This window comes from Onychostruthus taczanowskii, unplaced genomic scaffold, assembly GCF_017590055.1.
Source record: "Onychostruthus taczanowskii isolate IOZ18803 unplaced genomic scaffold, ASM1759005v1 scaffold3, whole genome shotgun sequence".
In the NCBI taxonomy this organism is placed as follows: Eukaryota; Metazoa; Chordata; class Aves; order Passeriformes; family Passeridae; genus Onychostruthus; species Onychostruthus taczanowskii.
In genome coordinates, this window is record NW_024500349.1 from 21,496,383 (window position 1) to 21,517,199 (window position 20,817).

General features: G+C 47.1%; 1 protein-coding gene across 1 annotated transcript; it reads right to left on the minus strand.

Moving 5' to 3' along the window:
* Nucleotides 1-1,109: 1,109 nt before the first annotated feature.
* On the minus strand, nt 1,110-20,156 carry LOC121338115 (cryptochrome DASH-like). The gene is made up of 14 exons (XM_041408766.1): nt 20,042-20,156; nt 19,758-19,930; nt 18,587-18,680; nt 18,164-18,294; nt 17,041-17,189; nt 15,575-15,663; nt 13,122-13,195; nt 11,453-11,542; nt 9,205-9,284; nt 7,888-7,947; nt 6,721-6,878; nt 3,776-3,895; nt 2,648-2,824; nt 1,110-1,469 (listed from the first exon to the last, which is right to left on the minus strand). Exons 1-14 carry the CDS (start codon nt 20,105-20,107, stop codon nt 1,374-1,376), a joined length of 1,557 nt encoding a protein of 518 aa, XP_041264700.1. The 5' UTR covers nt 20,108-20,156; the 3' UTR covers nt 1,110-1,373.
* Between the last annotated feature and the right edge of the window lie 661 nt (nt 20,157-20,817).

Below are 20,817 nucleotides of genomic sequence, written 5' to 3' on the forward strand. Positions count from 1 at the left end.
AGGAGGTTGTAGGCTGTGTGGGCCGGCCTCTTCTCCCAGGCAATAAGTGATAGGGCAAGATGACAGAATCTTAAACTGTGCTGGGTAAGTTCAGGTTGGACATCAGGAAGAATTTTTTTCACAGAAAGGATGATTACATTGGAATGGGCTTCTCCAGAGAGGTGGTGGAATCACCATTCCAGGAGCTGTTAAGGATAGACTGGATGTGGCACTCGGTTGAGATGGTGGTGTTGGGTCACAGGTTTGACTCGATGACCTCAGAAGACTTTTCCAAAAAACTGATTTTGTGGTTCTCCTGCTGGGCTTTGTCCAAACAGTGCCCTGCCCTCTGGAGTGGCCTGGACAGGGATCTGTGCTGTTTGTCTGTCTTATGCCAGAGAGAACAGTGCTGTCACTAAATCTGTTTCGCTCTATTCCCTCCCAAATCACCCTCTGATGGCTACATTCCTGTCCAGGCCCCTAATACAACAAATGGTAGAATTGCTAATGAGGCCCTGACATGGCTTATGTTCAAAATCACTTGGTTTTTCTGGTTTTGGCAGAACAACTTGCTCAAGTATTCAATATCTGTTTATTTCTCACCCAGACCTGAACCATCAACCCAGAGCATTCAGAGATTTTACAATATTGCCGTTATTCTTTACAGAACAGGCCCAGTGGATCTCTAGTAGCAATAAATCCAGAACCACGTCCCATCTTTGGTGGTCCAAGTGTTCAGATCTGGGCTCCCCTCAGATGACAGTGCTCCATGACAACACAAATATGGCCATCTCCAAATTTCCAAACTCTTCAGCAAGCACAACATTATGCATAAAAATAAAATCCTAAAACTGGTTAGGGATCCATTTCAAGTTGTTTTTGATGCCTAGTACAAAACACAATTCTTGGCTATGAGCTGAAAATTTTTCAGTTTCCAGGATGGTATGGAAAACAAAGGGTACTGCAAGAAAATTTTCAGGAGGAACACACTGCTTCCCCAAAATACTGGGGGAGACACAGTAAAAGAACATCCTCTGCAATCTCTATCTGTGGAGCTCTGTGGAAATGAGGAAGACAAAATATTCCAGTAGCAAAACTTTTAATTGCACAACAATTGGTAGGTTTAAAACTTTAAGAAATTAAAAATAAGCATAAGAACTGTCAGTTCTGATTGAAAACACCTGCCACATAAACCACTGGCTCCAGATAGTAAGGAGAGGTGCTATCACACCCTCCAAACACCCACATCCAGTGCATGTCCCTGGGAACACCAAGCAGGCAGATCCCATGTTATTTTACTGTGACAAACCTGTATCTTTGGCTTGTTGAAGGTGATTAACCATTATCCAGGCACCCTCAGCAGAAAAACCTCCTGCTGAGCACTCCTTCATCCTTCAGCAAGCATCTTTCTTGCGAGAGAAGTAAAAATCTATCCCTCTGTCCTTGTGCTGCGCTGGCCCCCTCCTGCCCCTGGGATGGGGACTTCCTGCCTGTGGCAAATGACAAGGAACAGTGAGATATTTACTGATGCTGCAGAGTGGATTTGGTCACAAAGCAGTGCTGGCATCCAGGAGAATGTGCACATGGAACTTCTGTCTCCCAGGTTCACTCAGAAAGGCAGGAAAGCTTGACAGGCACTGCTCTAGGCTGAGATTTAGGAAACCATGGTTTCTGGTAAGGTGAGCTGGGAAAGTTGATCAAAATTGAACTTTTGCCTGATGGAGAAGCTTTTTGGCTTCAAGTTTCATCACTGCCTCAAACTGGTGTCTCACTGAAGTGCTCCTGCAGAGTCCTTTCTCTCATCCCAGGAGATTACTAATCCAGGCCCTCCAACAGCACGGGTGAAGCAGAAGGCTTTGCTTCCACAAACTTTCCACTTATGGCAAAGGAATCTGGCCTAAAAATTTGGTACTGCACCTTGGGATTAAAACCTGAAATGGGGGAATGTTTCATTCTTCACTGACTTGGTGCAATCCCTAAATTTGAGCCTCCACAAAGTATCCTCACTCAGGAGGAGGCAGGGTAGATGCATGGGGGAAAGGCAAAATGCTGAACACTCTTATGATACACAACCCTTGGTTACATCCATTTCCTTCCATACCCACGTCCTGCAAGAACAGCGTCCCAGGCAGCAGATAAAAGCCTTGACATTTTGCAGGATCAAGAACTCATTCTGCCCCCATTCTAAAGGGAAGATACACTCAAAAAGCAAAGTGCAAGGAGCAGTCCCCATATTTACAGGTCTTGCTGACTCCAGTTTGGATGCACTCAAGCAAGAAGTTGGTTGTTTTTACTTCCACCTCCTGAACAGAAAGGACACTGGGTTGTTTCTCCTCTGTCCACCTGCATTGGGGGGTGGTCACACCAGTGAAGGTCCTGGAGAAACCCCATCCCTCTGGTGGGGCTGCCAGGGCATGGAAGGATCATTAGAAGGACATGCTGTGGCTAAGCCCTGCTGACTATACAAGGGACAGAGAAGCAGCAAAAATTTACAGTGGGTTGGACAGACAGCTAAATAATTCTGGCTGCACAGTCCCTGCTGTGATGTGAGTTTTTAAACAAAAAGTTGTTTAAAAACAACTTTTTTCCCTTTACACCTAAGAAGAGCAGAACTCACAGAGCGGCCCCTGGAGCCCTCCCACCCCGTCCCAGCCCTCCCAGTACTCACAGGCCTCTGGTGGATGTGTCGGCTCCACTCTGGGGCTGTCACCACTGGCTGTGGGTAGGTCTCACCCAGAGTTACTCCTGCCTGGGAGAGAGCAGCACTGCTCAGTGCCCAGGGGGTGTGGATGTCTGCTCCCTTTATGCCCTGCAGTTCTGGCAGCCACAGCCGGACATAATCCCCCTGCAAACAGAACCAGTGGACAGGATCCATTCAGTGACAATCTCTAAGTGCTTCCCAGCAAGGCTCTTTCTCACTGGGAAAGAGAGAAGCCAGATTTCCAGAGGCAGAAAAGCTGGTGCTGTACAACATCAGTTACCTCTTAGCCCCTTCTGCTAAATCCTCAGAATTAGTGCCTAAAGAGACCTGGATGCTGGAGCTCTTCTCCCATGCTCACACTGCAGGCAGAGGAGGGAGGCAGAGGTGCATTTTCAGCACTGTTCACCTGTCCTGTTTAAGACATCCTGAAATGAAGTCACCCCCAAGAAGTTTGCTGTGACTGAAGGAAAACAGGATGGCTAGCTCAGCTGCACACTCTTGTGTTCCTGAATCTCTCCTATTACCTCTACTGTTGTGTCCTCCACTAGGACTAATTTCTGATTTCTTGTTAAATCCTGCCAGCTACAGTGCCAAAAGGCAACAGCACAGCCTGATGTGAAGCTAAGGAATAGTGGAAACAGGTAATGGAGTTTGTGAATACTGGCTAAGCACATGGAAAGGGCAATTTATCTGCAATTTCAGGGAGGATAATCGGAGTCACAGGTTTAATCTACTCTTCAGCACCTCTCAAGGAATGGTTCTGTCTCTCATGTAACTCCTGAGTTCTCCAAGAAGCTGCTCTGTGCTCAGGGAAGCATCTGTGTGAGGTACTGATGGGATGTGGCTGTGACTCAGAAGAAATGGTGATGAAACACTTAGCACACTGACCAGGGAGGGTGTGGGGACATCTCTGGGGGCAGCAGCAGGTTGTTAAATTACATTGTCCAGTGCACACCAAGGAACCTGCCCGACTGCTGGCCAGGAGACACAAGAACTGGTTTTGTATCCACACAGCACACTGATCTCCTCTACTCCCTAAAACACCACATGTCCTTCCCTGAACTCATCCCTGTAAAACAGCCACACAAGACTTACATTCCCATCGTAATCCAGGCCTTGTTTGATCATGTTAAACTTCCTGTTCTCCCGTGGGTCGTTGCCAATGCCAGCGCTGTATAACCAGTTGCCATAATTGCTACAAACATCATAATCCACCTTGAGAACAGAGGGAGAAAACTGTCAGAAGAGCTGGGCTGGCCCTTGGACAATCTTCTCATCCATCCTTTAGCTCAGGGGGAAATTTCCTTGAATGGGATTCACTCCAGCCAGACTGGGGTGGCCAGAGCCCCCCCATGCTGGTACAGGCATGTGGCTCAGGAAAGGACCTGCACGGCTGCTTTTTAGTCTGGGATCAGCTTCCCAGACTACTTCACATCATGATCCTTAGGTCAGAAAACAGATAAAAGTCCAACCAAAGTCCTTCTCAGTTTCCTTCCTTTTAAAGGAAAATCCTTCTCCTTCTGCCATCATTTGGCAGACTTCATAAGTAGCCCTAGCATTTGAATGCTCATATTCCAAAAGAAATTACTCAAATACGAGAGAAAACTTTTTCTGACCAGTTACCCAGACACCACACATTGCAAATCATCTCTGCTGATCCTACTAGGCAGTTTGGAGAGAAGTCTAACTCAGACTGTGTGGACAAACCACACAGTGTATATGAGGATGCAAACAATACAAACACTGCAGTTTTCTCCCATTGTCAAGTTATTCCTTCTCTAAACAAATAAAAACTCTCAAGGGTGCTTATATAAAATGGAGCAGGGCTTTTGGAACAAGCACAATTGAGAGCAGAAGATGATCCCATTTGAGTGCTCTTCAGCTGGGCAGGGCGGCTTAAATCCAACACCAGAAGTTTTCCAGTTGTAGGACAATTCAAACTTTGCTCAGGAGAGGAATGGAAGCAATAGCAAGGAGGGTTTGGGATCTCTGAGCATTCCTAGGGATGTCTGTGCTGCAAAAACAGCAGCTGTGACAGAAAGAGATGGTTCAGTGTAGTTTTCTTCTCCCTTTACTGCAGCCACAGCAGTAACCAGTCCACAGAGAGATGTTTTCAAGATCTCAGCCACTCCTTGGAGTGAGGAGTTCAATGCTCCAGGATGGCAGAAGGCTCAAGGAACAGGGTCTGTCAAGCTGCCCTTTCTCTGCAGAGCCAGTGAGTGCTGGGGTCAGGGTGAGCAGCAGCCAGCTCTGATCCCTGTGCACCAGGCTTCCCCTTCCCAGCTCACTTCCTCCAGCTGGTGAGATAAGGAGGGAAGAAAGATGCCATTGGAGGCCTGATTGTGTGATTAACACGCAGGAAAGCATGTGTGGGAGGTGAGGGCAAATCCAAGGGGGCCTGGAGGAGGCAGGCTCATTTCCCCCTCAGCCTTGCCCCTTCCTGGCATTCTTTTCTGTTTGTTTCTCTGCCTCTCCTTGGGGCCTGACCCTGGGAATGAAATCAATGAAGCCAGAGCTGAGATATTCTCAGTTCAGGACACCAGTGGTCTCTGGCCTTTCCCGTGGCTCCACCATGTTGCAGAGAGCTTATGCCTCAGTTTCCCTGCCTGTCTGGTGTGGATGGCACACACAAACACTTGGTGGGCCTTTGCTGGCAGTATTGGAGATGAAACAGGCATTGCTGTCCTTTTTTTAGAGGCAAGTGAGACCAGTTTCAGTTCTGTACTGGCCTCTACCCTTCAACAGCCATGCCTTCCCCACCAAGATGATGTCTCCTGTGTGCTGCTCTGGGGATGCCACCAGAGCTGTGTGACACAAGATGAGACTGAGGGGCACAAGGATCAGCCTGTGCCACACCAACCAACAGTGGCCATCAGCATCTGGGGATTCCCTTGGTGAAAGGGCCAGTGCAGTGTGCTAAATTCTGCTTCAGCAAGGCTGGTATTCATGTCCTTAGGAATAAATGTAGATAACAAGGCAGCATCTTTCTAGTGTGAGACCTTCCAGATCTTCCTCACTTGTAGAACAGGACACACTTGTGGAAGGCTCTTGCTCTTATCTGGAAAAGCATCACAGCATAGAGCTCCCCAAACCCCTTTCTGGAGGATCCTGACATCCTGCACCGTGTTGTTGTCCAAACTCACTGCTGCTCACAGCACTGGCATGGGGGAGCACCCAGATCTTCCTCCTGCAGCCAAAGCCATGTCAGAGCCCAGCTCCAAGGAAGTTTAAAAAATATTAACAAAAAAGCTCTTTTAATTGCAGATATTGGCAAGGCAACTGGGCTTTCTCTGCCCATCCAGCACTCTGAGTGAGTGGAAAGTTTTCTGATTGCCAGTTGCCTCCTGTATCCCACAGATAAGACCTTTAATGTGAGGCTGATGTGAGTATTTGGCCTTTTTCAGTCAGTACCATGAGAATCCATGGGGGCTGAGGTCAGAAAAGTGACCCAGCTATTTAACTGAGCTTACACAGCTGCTGATTGATATATGAGAGGAATTGGTGCTCCAGTTGGCAGGGAGGCCTGTAACAGCCCAGAATGAAGAAGGATGCCTCCAGCCAGGGTGGAGCTCTGTGGAAGCTGATCCAGCCATTGTCCCTACTTGCCTGTGCTTGACTAGCTGGCTTCCCAGTCCACAGCCATCAATGCATAGACACTGTGCCAGCACACACTTCTTTTTATGTTCTATTTCTGGGCTGCCCTCCTCCCCAGCCTCTGGGGTGAGCAACTCAGAGCATTGTTAGCATAATTCATGTTTGAAAGTTTTGTCAAGTGCAACAGATCTCTGGCTAAAACCCTGCACAGAGGATCAAAGCTTACTGCAAACTTCCTAGCTGCATCTTTGTTGGTGGCAGCTCCACTGTGGCAAAATTCCTTTTACTTATGCGAGCTTTGGGAAGCTCACACCCTGCAAAATCTGTCTACAGAGTCTTGTATCAGCCTGAAAATTACTGATCATCACCTGTACCCTTTTCTTATAAATCAGGGCTGTCCTCCTGCCTGCCATTAAACTCCAGGTACACAAAGAGCCCAGTCTTACCAGCAGGTACTCAAACCATTCTGCCCCCATCCTCCAGTCCAGCCCCAGGTCCTTGGTGAGGAAGCTGGCGACGTTCTGCCGCCCTCTGTTCGACATGAAGCCTGTGGCACTCAGCTCCCTCATGTTGGCATCCACAAAAGGAACCCCAGTTTTGCCCTCTGCAGAGACAAAACACAGCACTGGGATATCAGGATGCTTTTGGGCACTCATAAACCAACCTGTGGTCATGTATGCACAGCCATTTCCAAGACAGTGCCAGTGCACAGTGGCAGGGAGAGATTTCAATGTGGTTTAGCTGGAGTGCAGCCACTAAGATCCACTGGAAATTAAATTGGATATCATACTAAAAATTAAGATGGGGAGAAGCTTTGGCAAGAAGGAAAAAAAATACAGAAAAATCTCAGACTGGAAAAATAATCAGGTTGGTTGCAGGGATTTTTGCAGAGTAAAATAAATATGCAGACAATAGTGAGATGGGCCAAGAACAGAATGATTCTTGACAGTGACTAACAGAGTGATGTACTGGACAAATCCCCCAGGGTTAGTGCCTGAAAAGCAGAGTTTGTCTGTTGTTAAGGAAAGGATTTATTGTGCCTGGATGATTTATTTTATCCTGTGTGCAAATGGGTACACATGGCATTAACACGAGAAAAGAGGTGTGTATTGCACTGATTCTAATACTTTAATCTGTTAGTCCCTCCAAATTTTGAGATACTATGCTTGATATTCATGTTACAACAACAAACTTGTAACACCTAAAGAAAAGGCTGTGGGATTACAAAACATGTGATTTAGTCTGAATCTGTTGTAACCTTGTAACCAACAGCAAACAGAACCAAACAAAGCAGGCATGGCAAGCTAATATTGATAAGAAGGGCTGGTCAGGCTCTGTGTGACTAAACACAAGGGACCAGCAGGTCACAAGCACTCCCTCCTGGTCAGGAAAATCTACTTGCAGTGCACCTCACAAAGCAGGGTAAGCCTGTGGGCTGCTCTGGGAAGGGAAGCCACACACATTCATACCCTGGTGATGCCAGTTTAAATGCCAGCCCTGGCCATGCTGGCAGCTCCCCTGCACAGACCCGAGTCAGTGTTGGGGCACGTGTGAGCCCCAACAGACAGGTGGAGAACAAAGCACAGCCAGCCAAACCTGCTGCTTCCACTGACCTTTCCAACAGCTGAAGAGCTGAAGGTCCTTTTTCCAGGGGATCTCTTTATTTTGAAGCCCTGTGGAGGAAAATAATGACCTGCTGATGAAGAAATACTGACACAGGCAGTTACTCAGACCACAACACAGCCAGGGGAGCTTGGTGGACACAAGGCATGAGGGTGAAGCTCAGCCTCTCAGTGCCATTACAAACAAACCAGGTTTAGAGATGATCCATTCCTCCCCTCAAGTGTTGCAAAGTGTCTTTTGCCCACAGAGGGTGCTCACACCCTAATGGATATTGTCTATTTGTTTTGCTGATGTTTGCTTTTTTTTTTTTTTTCCTTTTTTAATTAAAAATGACTCAGACCTCACAAGTGGATGGAGATGTGCTCTGGCCCACGCTGGTATTTTCTTTTTCAGCTTTACTCCAGGACAAAGTTTATGTGAAATCTGCTTCTGTAGCAGGTACCACACCCAGAATTGCCTGGCAGAAGCCCTGGGTAACACTTTGCCTCTGCAAACGTGATAGCAACTGATGAGGGGGATGATTTCACGTTTGCAGGATCCAGTGGCAATTACAGCCTTCTGTGCAATGGAGCAGAGGCAGCAGGGACAACTCAGTTCTAGCTATAAACATTAAAGATCAGGCCCACCACTGGCATCCAATGCCATCAGAACAGCCACACAGGCCGGGCAGATGTGACACAGGCCCTAAAGGAGACGTGTCCCTCTGCAGCCACAGCTGGATGCCAGGCAGGCTGCCCTGGAGCATCTAAGCCAGTGCTGCATCCCCTGCAGTGCAGCTCACCCAGCACAGGCATGACCTGCAGGGTCTCTGACACATGGACTGAGTATTTTCTGTTGCACTGAGTGCTCAGACCATTTCACATGCACACTCCTGTCACTGGGGCTGGAGCTGAATCTCATTCTGATTCCTATGTAGTGCAATATTTGATTTCTTGGGATTCACCCTGCTGGGTCAGTTCCTGCTCTGTCCCAGGTCCTCTGGAAAACTCAGGCAAGCCTGAAGCCTGGATTCTGCTGAAAAGTGGAATGGCTCTGTTAACAGCATCTTCACTCTCCTTGTGCTGCTGTTTCCCACAGACATGTGTCAATAATACTCCCTGCATCTAATCAGATTTGGGGATCAGCATCCAGCACCGTGGTGCTGAGGCACTTCTGTGCTAACAGAGAGTTCCCAGCAGCATCCCAGGGTGGTGACACAAGCACCACGAGAAGAACATTTGTACAATTTAATGCCAACAGCCTCTTCTCTTACTTTCCCTGCTGTAAGAGAGTACCTGTCCCCCCTAAACGTGGTGATCCATACACACCTCTTAATGAGAAAATCCTTCTGCCGTACTTCAGGGCCACAAACCGAAAGTAATCCCTCCACAGCAGTTCAAACAGGACCCTGAAACACAAAAGCCATCTCAGTATTTCACTGAGGCTCAGATATGATAACTGAACAAGGATTTTGCTTCCATACAACCCACCATTAACACGGTGAAGTTTATTCACAATGAGCAATTCCAGGGACCTTTCCCCGTGACACCAGTTCTTTCCCCAAGCCTGCTTACCTGGCTTACAGGGAAAGCAAACTCTGCATGAATCACTTGGGAAGCTTTCCTTAGCTCACAGGCAGAGCAGAGTTTCAGGAAACATGTTCCTCCCCCATCCCTGCTGGGATGTAATTCTCCCCAGAGCAGGGTGAGGGCCTGATTGAGCTTCACACTTCCGCAGGAATGAGCACATCAGCACATTCCTGAGAGCTTTGTGGTGATTTATTTGTGTTGATTTAAGCAATTACCTCTGCAAGGGACTCTAAGACACCTTTCAAAACTGGTTTACAGTGCTCCAACCCATTAGATCAGGTGCTAGGCCCACGGAAAAAAAAAGGACAGTTTTATATAAAAACTTTTATATAAAAAGAGCTTCTTATAAAATGATGGCATATCAGCCTCAGAAACCTGCTTCAACTCTATGCCATATGGGAAGCACTCTGCTCAGCTGATTTTTAGGCTGACAGGATCCTTCTGGATAATCTGGTTACAGAACAGAATCACAGAATTAGGGAATCAGTTAGTTTGGAAAAGACCTCTGAGACCATTCAGGCCCATTTATGACCAAACACCACGGTGTCAACCAGACCATGGCATCAAGTCCAATCTTTCCTTAAAAACCTTCAGGAACAGTGACTCCACCACCTCCCCAGAAAATCCACTCCCATGTCTAATCACCCTTTCAGTGAAGAAATTCCTAATGTCCAACCTGAACAGGACACTGTCCAAATCCTAAAAAGCAGTGTCATAACACTGAGGTTCAATGAGTCCCTCATGTGCAGCCACCATGACCTGCACTTCATTGTACAACTGACTTCCTGGGAGCTTGACAGCTTCATTTTTATAATTACTGAACACTTTAAAATGCTAAAATCACCCTGGCATGCCAGCTGCCAGCAGGCTGGCTGACTGTTAGATGGAAAACAGGAGTATGTTCATTTCTTGAAATCTTTCCTCTCTTAACTGTCTTTGAAATTAAAAAAAAAAAAAACAAAAAAAAACCAAAAAAACAAAAAAAAAAAAAAAAAAACCAAAAAACAAAAAACAAAAAAACAACAACAAAAAAAAACCAACAAAAACAAAAAAAAAAAAACCAAACAAAAAAAAAAAAACCAAAAAAAAACCACCAAACATACACTTCATAGATGTTGATATTTTATCTGTCATTTGAATTTTAATGAAACTGAGCATTTTGGCCAGAACGGTTGGCAGTGTTCTGCCTGTTCCTCAACAACCACTGTGCTGTTTGACATGTTGCAAATGTAACAGACCAAAATGAATATTTAGTTCTAGAGTTTGCACGGACGTTATGGTTTGGGATTTTTCCCATCCAGGTCTAGTGTTAGGCCAGGCTCTAACATGACCTTGTTTCTCTATCAGAGCTCCAGGTTCTGATTCACAGTGTCTGGGCAGAGCTGAAAAAGTTCAAGGTCAGTCCAGGGATGGATGAACTGAGAGGTGAGGAAGAGCATGGGTGACAAGATGGGATGCATTAAACCCAGTTCCTAGTGCCCTCTTCCCCTCTGCTCCAACGTGGTGGTTTGGCCAGATAGCTGAGCTTGCTGCACATGTGGCCATGGGACCTTCAAACACCATCAGATTTATACAAATCACACAGTCACTGAGACCTTTTGGGCTCTTATTCTCAGTCTGAGAAACCCTTTGGCTTTTATTTGTAAACTATTCCTCCTTCTCATTTAGCCCATAAGACTACAGAGATGGATGGTGCTGATTTGCTGAGATTGTTTTCAAAAATAATGAGCCACGGTTTCCAGCAATAATAATGACAACTGGTATTCATAATCTTTACTTACAAAGTGCCTAAAGCCCCTGGGTGTCAAAGGCAGACTAATAAATCTGTACTGAAAGAGAACTACAGTGCAACCCACAAGAACCAGCCAGCAGGCACAGGAAAAACAAACATTAATTACAAAGAGAGTTAGCAAATCACTCTCCTGTGCATGAAATGCCAGGTTCCTTTTCAGAGAAAATAAGCCATGCTGATGGTGGAAAGACATACCAGTATGTGCTCTGATTTGCTGTTCTCTCTCTCTCATACTTCTGGATCTGCTCATAGATGTATCGAGGTGAGATGCAGCCCAGTGCCAGCCTGAAAGCAGAGGAATGATGTCCTGAATGCCACTTAGGACTGACAACTTGATGCCAGCTCAGAGGGAGGAGAGGGGCAGTTATGTGTCTACAGTTGTTGTCTAAAAGTTTTGTTCATCTTCCAGTTCTGCCTCTGACTTCCTAAATGGCTTTAGTCACGTTGTAACTTCTCTACAACTCTTCAAGAGAGAGAATTCTCTTCCAAGAATCAAGATCCTCTCCTTCCTGGGGCATGACTGTTACAGGAGTCTCCAAGCTATAGAGATAAATAATTTTACTCAAGTTTGACAGGTTTTGTCTAAATGATTTAACAAATCCAATGGCAGACCCAGAAAAGAATCTCAAATGTTGTCCTCTGCATCACATGTTCTATCTGCCCTTTTACCACAAACCTCCTTGTCCTATGCCCAGGGCTCCTTTTCCTGCAGACCCTCAGTGGCTCCTTTGAGCAACCACAGAAGGGAAGTGACTGCTGAAAATCTGAGCCTTGGCAGGAAAACTAGGGAATCAAACCCTGCTCTGGCATTTCAACCCACTGGGCTCCTTCCATTTGTTCCAAATCAGTGCTGTTGCAAGACAGGAAAGAACTTGCACACTCCAACCCCATCATACAGGGTGATAAAGAACAGCTTTGACCTTGCTTTTCCTAGAAATGCATTTTACTGCCATTTCCACTACAGCTTGTGGAAATGCTGGATGTTCTAATAAACTGTGGAAAACAAAAAGAAAGACTTTGAAGAGTTTTTCCTTAATTGCTGACCAGCTCTAAAGGCCAGTATGAGATGGGAATGACTGGCTGCAACCTGAACTGCTCTGATTATGTGACACAGGAATATTTTGGGGTAGACAGATCAGAACTGTTTGCTCTGAGCAAATGGCCAGCTTGGAAAAACTCAAGTGGAGACCACAAATAACAAACTTCCAAAGAGTCAGCAGTCCTGGGATCCCGAAGTGCCACCAGATGGAGCCATCCACTGCAATCATCACAGCACAAAGCTCGTTGGAAACAAGAAATCCCAACCTATAACAGCCTCTGAAATTTGGTTCTCATTGCAATTATGTTGGGAGAGTCCAGATGCTCTCAGCTTAGGCTGAACTGGGTTCTGCTGCTGCTTCGGTTCCAGTCTGGCATTAACTCTGCTTCTTCTAGCAGCAGGGAATAAAGCCCTTAATTAAAAATCAAAATATTTACCTGCACAAAAGATCCTTTCCTACAGGAATAATCAGAAGTGCCTCTTCACCCTGCAGAATGGCAGTGAGGTGGGGTGACCTGCCCCAGACTACTCAGGAAACCAGGATTAGGCTGAAGCTGTGTTGCCTCCCTGCCTTTCCCTTCCCACACAAAGCAGCACGAAGCCAAAGGCAAATGGTGAGTCCCTCCTGCTCCCTGTCCACACTGTGCTCCCAGCACAAACTCACTGCAGCAGTTCCAGGGAAGTGCAGCCTCAGAGCTGCTCTACCACAATAAAAAAGGCCAAAGGAACCACATCTACCCATGCCCAGCAGCACTCAGCAGACAGGCAACACCTGTTTGGGATGGAAGCAGAAAAGGATTTTCCAGTCTCAACAAAAATCTTTACCATGGTGCGAATTTCGTGGAGTAATCCATTCCCACCAGCCCATTCCGAGTCTCCTTGTAAGAAGCAACCAGGTTCTGTGACAGCAAAAGAACAAAAGGGTTTCAATATTTTACAAGCAACCTGCTAAATGTTCTTTCCTTCTGGAGCCAGAGCAACCTGGCAGGGCTGGGCTCCCTCTCATGGCTGCCTGCAAGGATTGCACAGCTGCCCAATTCCTGCCCCCAGCACACAGGCATGAATCAGGCCAGCAGTCTTCATTATAGCTCTGGGATGTGTGTCACAAGCTGTGCTCCCTGCTTCAGCCTACAGCATGTTTCTATCTACAAGAACTGTGCACCTGGCTGTGCTGCTCCCTGCCCATCCCCATCTGATTCTGGATCAAAAACCCACTGAAAAGCACCAGTGGATCTGGCAGCCTTGTGCCTGCTTGTTTGGGGGTTATAGAACCAGTGTGAGTGTTACTGTTAAAATAAAAAGGTTTTATTTTTTGTGTTTTCTACCTTATATGCCCTTAATAAAGTGTAATTTCAAGTCATTAACTACATTACAATAATTTATTACATTTATTGGTGCAAAACAATTAGTGTTAATACAATTAGTAAAATTTACAGAAATTTAATAAACCACATATACACATCTACTTATACACATAGTTTAGCTTGCAAAAATTTTTATGGATCTTTTCTAATCTATTCTCATGCTAACAACCGTGTGTTCTTTGCTATAGATACACTTGAAAATCATCAATTGTTATTCCTTCTGTTAACTCAACTTACAGACCAACTATCAAACCCCTCCATATGTGCCAGCCCCCAACACTCAGCTGCAGGAATCCTGACCACTGTTGTTTCTGTGTCCCACACATTTACAGCAGGAGGCAGATCTTCCATGTTCTGAGCATTCCACGGACAATGCAGAGGACATAGGGAAGACCAATCTCTCCTTGATCACCTCCACTGCACAGGTTACAGTTGCTAAAGGGCTGCTGTAGCTCACTGGGGGAGACAATATTTGCATCACAAAAAAAGAAGGAATAGGTTTTCCAGCTCTGATTATATTAATGCTTGACCAAGAGCAAAAGCTACGAACACTCGTACTCATTTTGGTTGGGATGGAGTTAATTTTCTCCATTGCAACTGATCTAGGGTTGCTTTGGATTTGTGCTGAAAACAGTGCAGAGAGCACACCAATGTTTTCCTTACTGCTGAGCAGAGCTCACACAGCCTCAAGGCCTTTTCTGCTTCTCTCACCACCCCACCCTGAGTAGGCTGGGGGTGCACAAGGATTTGGAAGAGGACACAGCTGGGACAGCTGACCCCAGCTGACCCAAGGGGTATTCTAGACCAAATGATGTCATGCTCAGCATATAAAGCTGGAAGTCAGGATGTTTGGAGTGATGCCATTTGTATTCCCAAGTAACTGTGATGGAGCCCTGCTTTCCTGGGAATGGCTAAACACCTGCCCACTGGTGGGAAGAATTAAATGAATCCTTACCTTGCTTTGCCTGTGCAAGCAGCTTTTGCTTTCCCTATTAAATGGTCTTTAACTCAACACGTGACTTTTCTCACTTTAATCCTTCTGAATCTCTCCTCCATCTCACTGGCAGGAACTGAGGGAGCAGCTGCAGTAGGGCTGAGCTGCCTTATGGGGTTAAACCAGGACAATGCTCCCCAAAAGCAAAGGAATGCAGGAATTTGGGAAACACAGCTGAAAGGATGCCCTGGGGGCTGTCCCAGTGAGGCACTGGGAACCCACACTTTTAACCCATCTCAGCTGGAGAGGTGCTCCCTTCTTTATACAGAAAACTGCTTGGGGCCTGATGCTGTTGGAAATCAGCACATGTACCTTTGATATGGCAAATTTAAGACAGTTCCTCAAACTAGACCAGAAAGAAGTTCAAAAACTGTCTGACAAAATGGTGGCAGCAGGAGCTTCACTCCACCAAAGCAAGGAAACAAATAGTAGCTGTCATTATTGGCTGCAAGATTTTAAACAAGACTACAGAAATTTCCTACTATTTATAACTGCAGGCAGAACTTGGGTCAGCTGTTCCTCACCCCAGCTGCAATTCCAGCCCTTCAGGCCACTTTTCACCCCTCCAAAACAGAGGAACTACATTGCTGATGATGTGGGACATGAGCACAGAAGGAGTAAATCAAGGTAAAGCAGCTAAAAAATTTTGTCCCAAGTCCCAGAAGTTAATGGAAAAAAATACTTCAGAGAGATGGCCAGTAAACTAGGTTCCTAAGTATTTGGCTTACATTCCCCAGTCCCAGATGACTTCTTGGTTTAGCTGGTCTCTCTAAAAAACTGAAATAATGCTAATTCCCTCTTTCGTGAAGTTTTATACAGGAGCTAAGGAAATATTATTAGGAAGTGAAATTGCAGCCTCACCCACTTGCACAGCCATGTGTACAAGGGGGAGGATGTAGGCAAGGAAATGTAAGAGTTACCGTGTCCCAAAAATAATACTGCAGCCTCATTAAAGCCTGGGTCTCTCCTCCACTGCATGGGAAGGCCGTTCTGGGATCAGCCACGGGATCTGCCACAGAAAACACCAACACCCTGTTAGCCCCTGGGAAAGCATCTCAAAGGCAGAGAGCTTAAAATCTAGGAATGCTCAGCAGTGGGGATGTCTGCTTTGGGGGCATAAAAGATTGTGTGGTTTTCCTTTAAAATAAGGGTCATATCAAACATATTAAAAATCACTAGGTATTGTATTTGCAGGGATGCCCTGAGGAAGGCAGGAATGATGCATCTGACTCCATGTTCTCAGAAAGCTAATTTATTACTTTATAATACTGTATTATATTAAAGAATACTATGCTATACTATACTAAAGAGTACAGAAAGGATACTTACTGAATGCTAAAAAGACAATAATGAAAACTCATTACCCTTTCCAGAGTCTCGACACAGCTTGGCATAATTGGCCAGTGAGTCAAAGCAACTCACACCAGAATCCAGTCAATCTCCTTTGGGTAAACAATCTCCAAACACATTCCACATGAGCACAACACAGGAGAAGCAAATGAGATAAGAATTGTTTTCCTTTTCTCTGAGGCTTCTCAGCTTCCCAGGAGAAAAATCCTGGGCTAAGGGATTTTTTCAGAGAATGTGAATGCCACAACTAAGGATGTTTCCTGCACAGGTGCAGGGTAGGAAATTCCCATACAAGGATTTTACCTGCATTTGCAGAGCAAGTGAACTGAGGCTTAATGACAGTTTGAAGGGCAACCATTGCCTCTGTGTTTTGGTTTTCAGCAAGAGATATATCAAAGAATCACAGAATAGTTTGGGTTGGAGGGGTCATTAAAGATCATCCAGCTCCAATCTCCTGCCATGGACAGGGACACGTTCCACTATCCCAAGTTGCTCGAAGCCCCACTCATCCTGGCCTTGAACACTTCCAGGGATGGCACATCCACAGCTTCTCTGGGCAACCTGTGCTAGGGCCTCACCACCCCCACAGGAAAGAATTTCTTCCTCACATCTAATCTAAATCTACTCTCTTTTAACTTGAAGACAAATATCTGCCTAACCCTGCAACTAAAGACAGATGCTTCTACAGCACCTCCCAGACTGAAAGGGCCACGATAATCCAATCATCCTTAGGGACTACATTTCATGTGTCTCTCAGGCACTAGTTGCCTCTGCATTTTTACAGAAAGATCTATTTTTTTCTGTGACAGAATATAATATGCACTGCAAGATGTTTGGTTTGTATTAACCATCAAAGCTCAAGTGCAGCCACTACAGGTACCTGACTCAGCCTGGCTGAACATCTGGGAATCTGGAGCAGCAGGAAATCATTCACTTTGTAAACCCCATTTTTGAAAACAGACCTAAGCAGGATATTTTAAAGAGCAGAATCTAAGCAGGATTTCATTAGAGCAACTTCCAAATTAAGTTTCCTCACCCTTCTGCCCGAAATCCTCCATTGCAGGGATAGTCCCTTCTTGCAGCCCTGGAGCCAGGGGCTTTAGCAGATCTGCCATCCGCAGCGTTGGCCGGACCCTGGCCCCGGATTCCAGCGCTTTTCGGAAGTGGGTGTAGACATCAGGCAACCTGCAGAGATGGGAGCAGCCAGCTCACTGCCCTGGCTCCCCCACACACCACACACCCCTGCCTCAGGAGCAGGATTAGCATTCCAGGCTGTCCTCTCACGTTTGTGATGCCCCTTTGAACACTGCCAGGCACAACAGGGGCAGATGCCCCCGGGGGTAACAGCCATCAGAAGCTCAGCCCTTCACCCAATTTCTTTCTGCTTCTGATGCAAACACTTTTCAGTTTAAGGTGTGCCCTGGTGGGGAAATCCATGAGAGCCAGATTTATCTTACCTAACTTCTGATTAACACAACTGATGTCAGTGTAAAAATCTACATCCTCCTGGTGTCTTTTCAGTCAAAGGAGAAAAACAGGCATTTTCATGGCCCAACTTGTCTGCCCTTATTATACACATTTTCTACAGAATACCATGAATCACTCAACTCCATCAACCACACTCCAGGTGACTACACACACCAAGGAGGGGTTGGAAGTAAATCATCTCTTAGGTCCCTTCCAACCCAAACCATTTAATGGTTCTATAAAGTTGCTTCAGGTGAAGTTTAGATTGGATATTAGGAAAGATTTCTTCACAGAAAGGGTGGTCAGGCTGGAAAAAGCTGTCCAGGGAAGGGGTCACTGTCCCTGGAGGATTTATAAGATGTGCAGATATGGCATTGAAGGACATGGTTTACCGGTGAATGTGGCTTAGTTAATGGTTTGATCTGATGACCTTAGAGGTCTTTTTCAGCCCCTTAATGAATGGTCAAACACACACCTTGGCTTTATTCATGCAGAAGTATAAATGCAGAAGCTATCAGTGCAGAGGGCTGAATGTGCACACCCTGTTGCGTGCCTGAGCACGACAGCACTGTCCCATAAAAGCACAAACAAATGGACTATAGATCCTTTCCCTGTCGGACCAGAGGACTGGGAGCCCTCCTGAGTGAGAAACAAATGGGACAGTGGAGGGGTGATAGCACAGGGCAGCCCACCTGTCAATAGGCCTGAAGGGAAGGTCATCCCGATGATACAGCGTGGAGCCCCAAAACGTCTGAACCTTCACCCCGTGCTGCCTACACACCTGGCACAGCTCCTTCTCCACATCCAGCTCCTCCTGTGTGGCCTAGGGAGAACAAAAGAGCCAGGCCAGGGCTCCAAAATGCAGCTCCCACATGCACAAAGATCCTGGTCTTGCCCTCCTCATGCTTCTCCACATCACCTTCCTCCCTCTGCCCCATCGAGGACTCCCACTCAGGGAATCCCCATCCCAGGAACCACCCAGTTCCCCCAAGGTAACACCTCCACAGCCAAGAAAGGCTCTGAACACACAGGATCTGCATCACCACTTGCTTGTGGAAGAAACTTTCACAGCATGATTTTATCTTTTAACTGTGTCACTGGAGTATTTCCCTTACCTCTTCATGGAAAACCACAGCAGTGACAGAGCCCAGCTGAGTAATCAGATGACAGACCACATCTTCCGGCTTCCCCTTCCTCACAACCAGGGTACTAAAATACAAAATATTGGCCTGAAATGGGTTTGATGTTATTGTTATTTATGTGCACAAGAGACCATCATCCCAGCCCAGGCAGGCACTTGTGCCCTAGTTTTCTATGGAGCCCAAACAGTGTGTGGGGGCAGACAGACAGGATTTGACCAGCCTGCATTTTTTAGAAGCCCCTGAACAGAGTTTGTAAGCCTCTGGGGCTTAGTTTGTGTCAAACACATTTCTGCCACTCTGGATGCCTTAGAAAGCATGACTGGGCACAAAGCCAGACTGTTACCTAAAACTGAATCTGTTTATCCTCACACACTACAGAGATTCAAGGGCTGGCTGATCCACCTTGTCCAAGTTTCGCAGAGGTTGTCCCATCCCTGGAAATATTCAAGGTCAGAATGAACCTGATCTGGCTGATGATGTCTCCTGCTCATTGCAGGGGGACTGGACTAGATAGTCCTTAAAGTTCCCTTCCAACCCAAACTATTCTATGACTCCATGATCTTTTCCTCTGCAAAGCCAAATATTATCTGGTAGTGGATTATTCAGGCCCTGATCTAACCCAATTATGGTTCTAAAGGCATCAGAAGCAAGGATATGGGAGTCTAGAGACTGGTTTAGTGGGACAGGGCATAAGGAAATGTTACTCTCCAGTCTCAGAAGCCAGGCTCCATGTTGGTCTGTCTCAAGCCAACTCCCAGGGAAAGTTCTCTAGGGACAAGGAAGGCTCCTGGCTACAGTGGCTACTGTAACTACCCACATCTCAAAATTCTGCTGTTCACGTTTCCCACTGTCAGCACTCTGGGAAAAGCACTCAAAGCTGACACTCATCATCTCAGAGGTACCTGAGAAACCAGGCACAGAGCATGGATGGCTCTTTGTCCATCCAGGACAGGTGACCACAGCAGAGGCTACACACAGGACCCTATTGTATCTAACAGAAGGGCTGTGGCTCTCTGAAATATCTCTGAAATCAGCCACCACCAGAGCCCAGAGCACACGATCTGAGTCACAGCACAGGTACGTGCTGAAAGAGAGTAGGAAAATAGAAATGTGTCTGTTATTTGCACGGTGCTTCCTCAACTACCTTCCTTTTTTCTTGAGCGTTTCCCTCAGATCCTTCACACTTTCCAGCAAGAACCTGAGCCTGTGGGGCCCCGTCTTGGGCAAGCTGTAGCAGTGGGTGCCCAGGTAGTGCCGCGGGTCGAAGCAGTAGAGGGGAATCACGAAATCCGCGTTCTGCTGAGCCCAGTGGAGCACCTGGAAACACAGAGCGGCCCGTGAGAGCTGCCGGGGCGGGATGCAGGAGAATCCCTGCCCATCCTGCCCAACAGCAGGGCTGCTCCTGCAGCAGCCCGAGCCGCTCCCTACCTGGTTGTCGTGGGCGCGCAGGTCGCAGCGCAGCAGGCAGATGGCCGTGCCCGCTGTCCTCGACATCCTCCCTCCTGTGCGGCCTCTCCCCCCTCTCCCGGACCGGCTCTGTGCCCCTCTGCCCGGCCTTCATCCCGCCCCCCGGGGAGGAGCCGTCCTGCTCCCATCCCCGCGTCCGCCCCCAGCGCATCCCGTGGGACGGGCGCGGCGAGTTCGGCGCGGCGCAGGATGGCTCCCAGCCCCAGGCTGCCAATGCCGGCTGCTTTGACAGTGCTAAATGCCTCCTGCAAACAGACACCAGGAGCCTGGGCTGGTGACTTTTGCGGCACGTCCCGTTCCGCATCCCCTGAGGGCAGCGGCACCGCGGCGGGGTCGCTCCCCTCGGTCTGCGGTGCCCCGGTGTCTCAGCAGAGCCCTGCCCCGGCCGGTCGTTCTTATTGCTGGGCGGTTTCTTTTAACCTCATATCTTTTTAAATCTCTTTATCTTTCACACAACAGCATCGGGGAACCGCTCGGCCCCGCTGTGCTGAGGCTCAGCCACGGTGACAGCGACCCTGTGCTGAGGTCGGTGACATCGAGCCTCGCCCTGCTCTGGCAGTGTTGGTCCTTTAAATGCCACCGCTTCGATGTGATGGCCACTAGCACAGGAACCAGCTCTGCAGAGAGCTTGTCACCTGCTGAGCGACAAAAGGCGAGCTGTAGGTTAGCAATTTCTCGTGTACTTGGTTCTCAGCACTGACAAAAGTGGCTGAAGTGAAAAGGTTTTGCCTCATCCT

What these genes read in the sequence shown, in the direction of transcription:
- LOC121338115 (XM_041408766.1), bottom strand. Translation starts at nt 20,107, where the DNA reads ATGTCGAGGACAGCGGGCACGGCCATCTGCCTGCTGCGCTGCGACCTG. An exon ending in AGTATTATTTTTGGGACACG is followed by an intron (nt 13,196 to 15,574) that starts GTAACTCTTACA and finishes TTGCTGTCACAG; the next exon opens with AACCTGGTTGCTTCTTACAA. An exon ending in AAGGATTTTCTCATTAAGAG is followed by an intron (nt 7,948 to 9,204) that starts GTGTGTATGGAT and finishes TTTCCTCCACAG; the next exon opens with GGCTTCAAAATAAAGAGATC.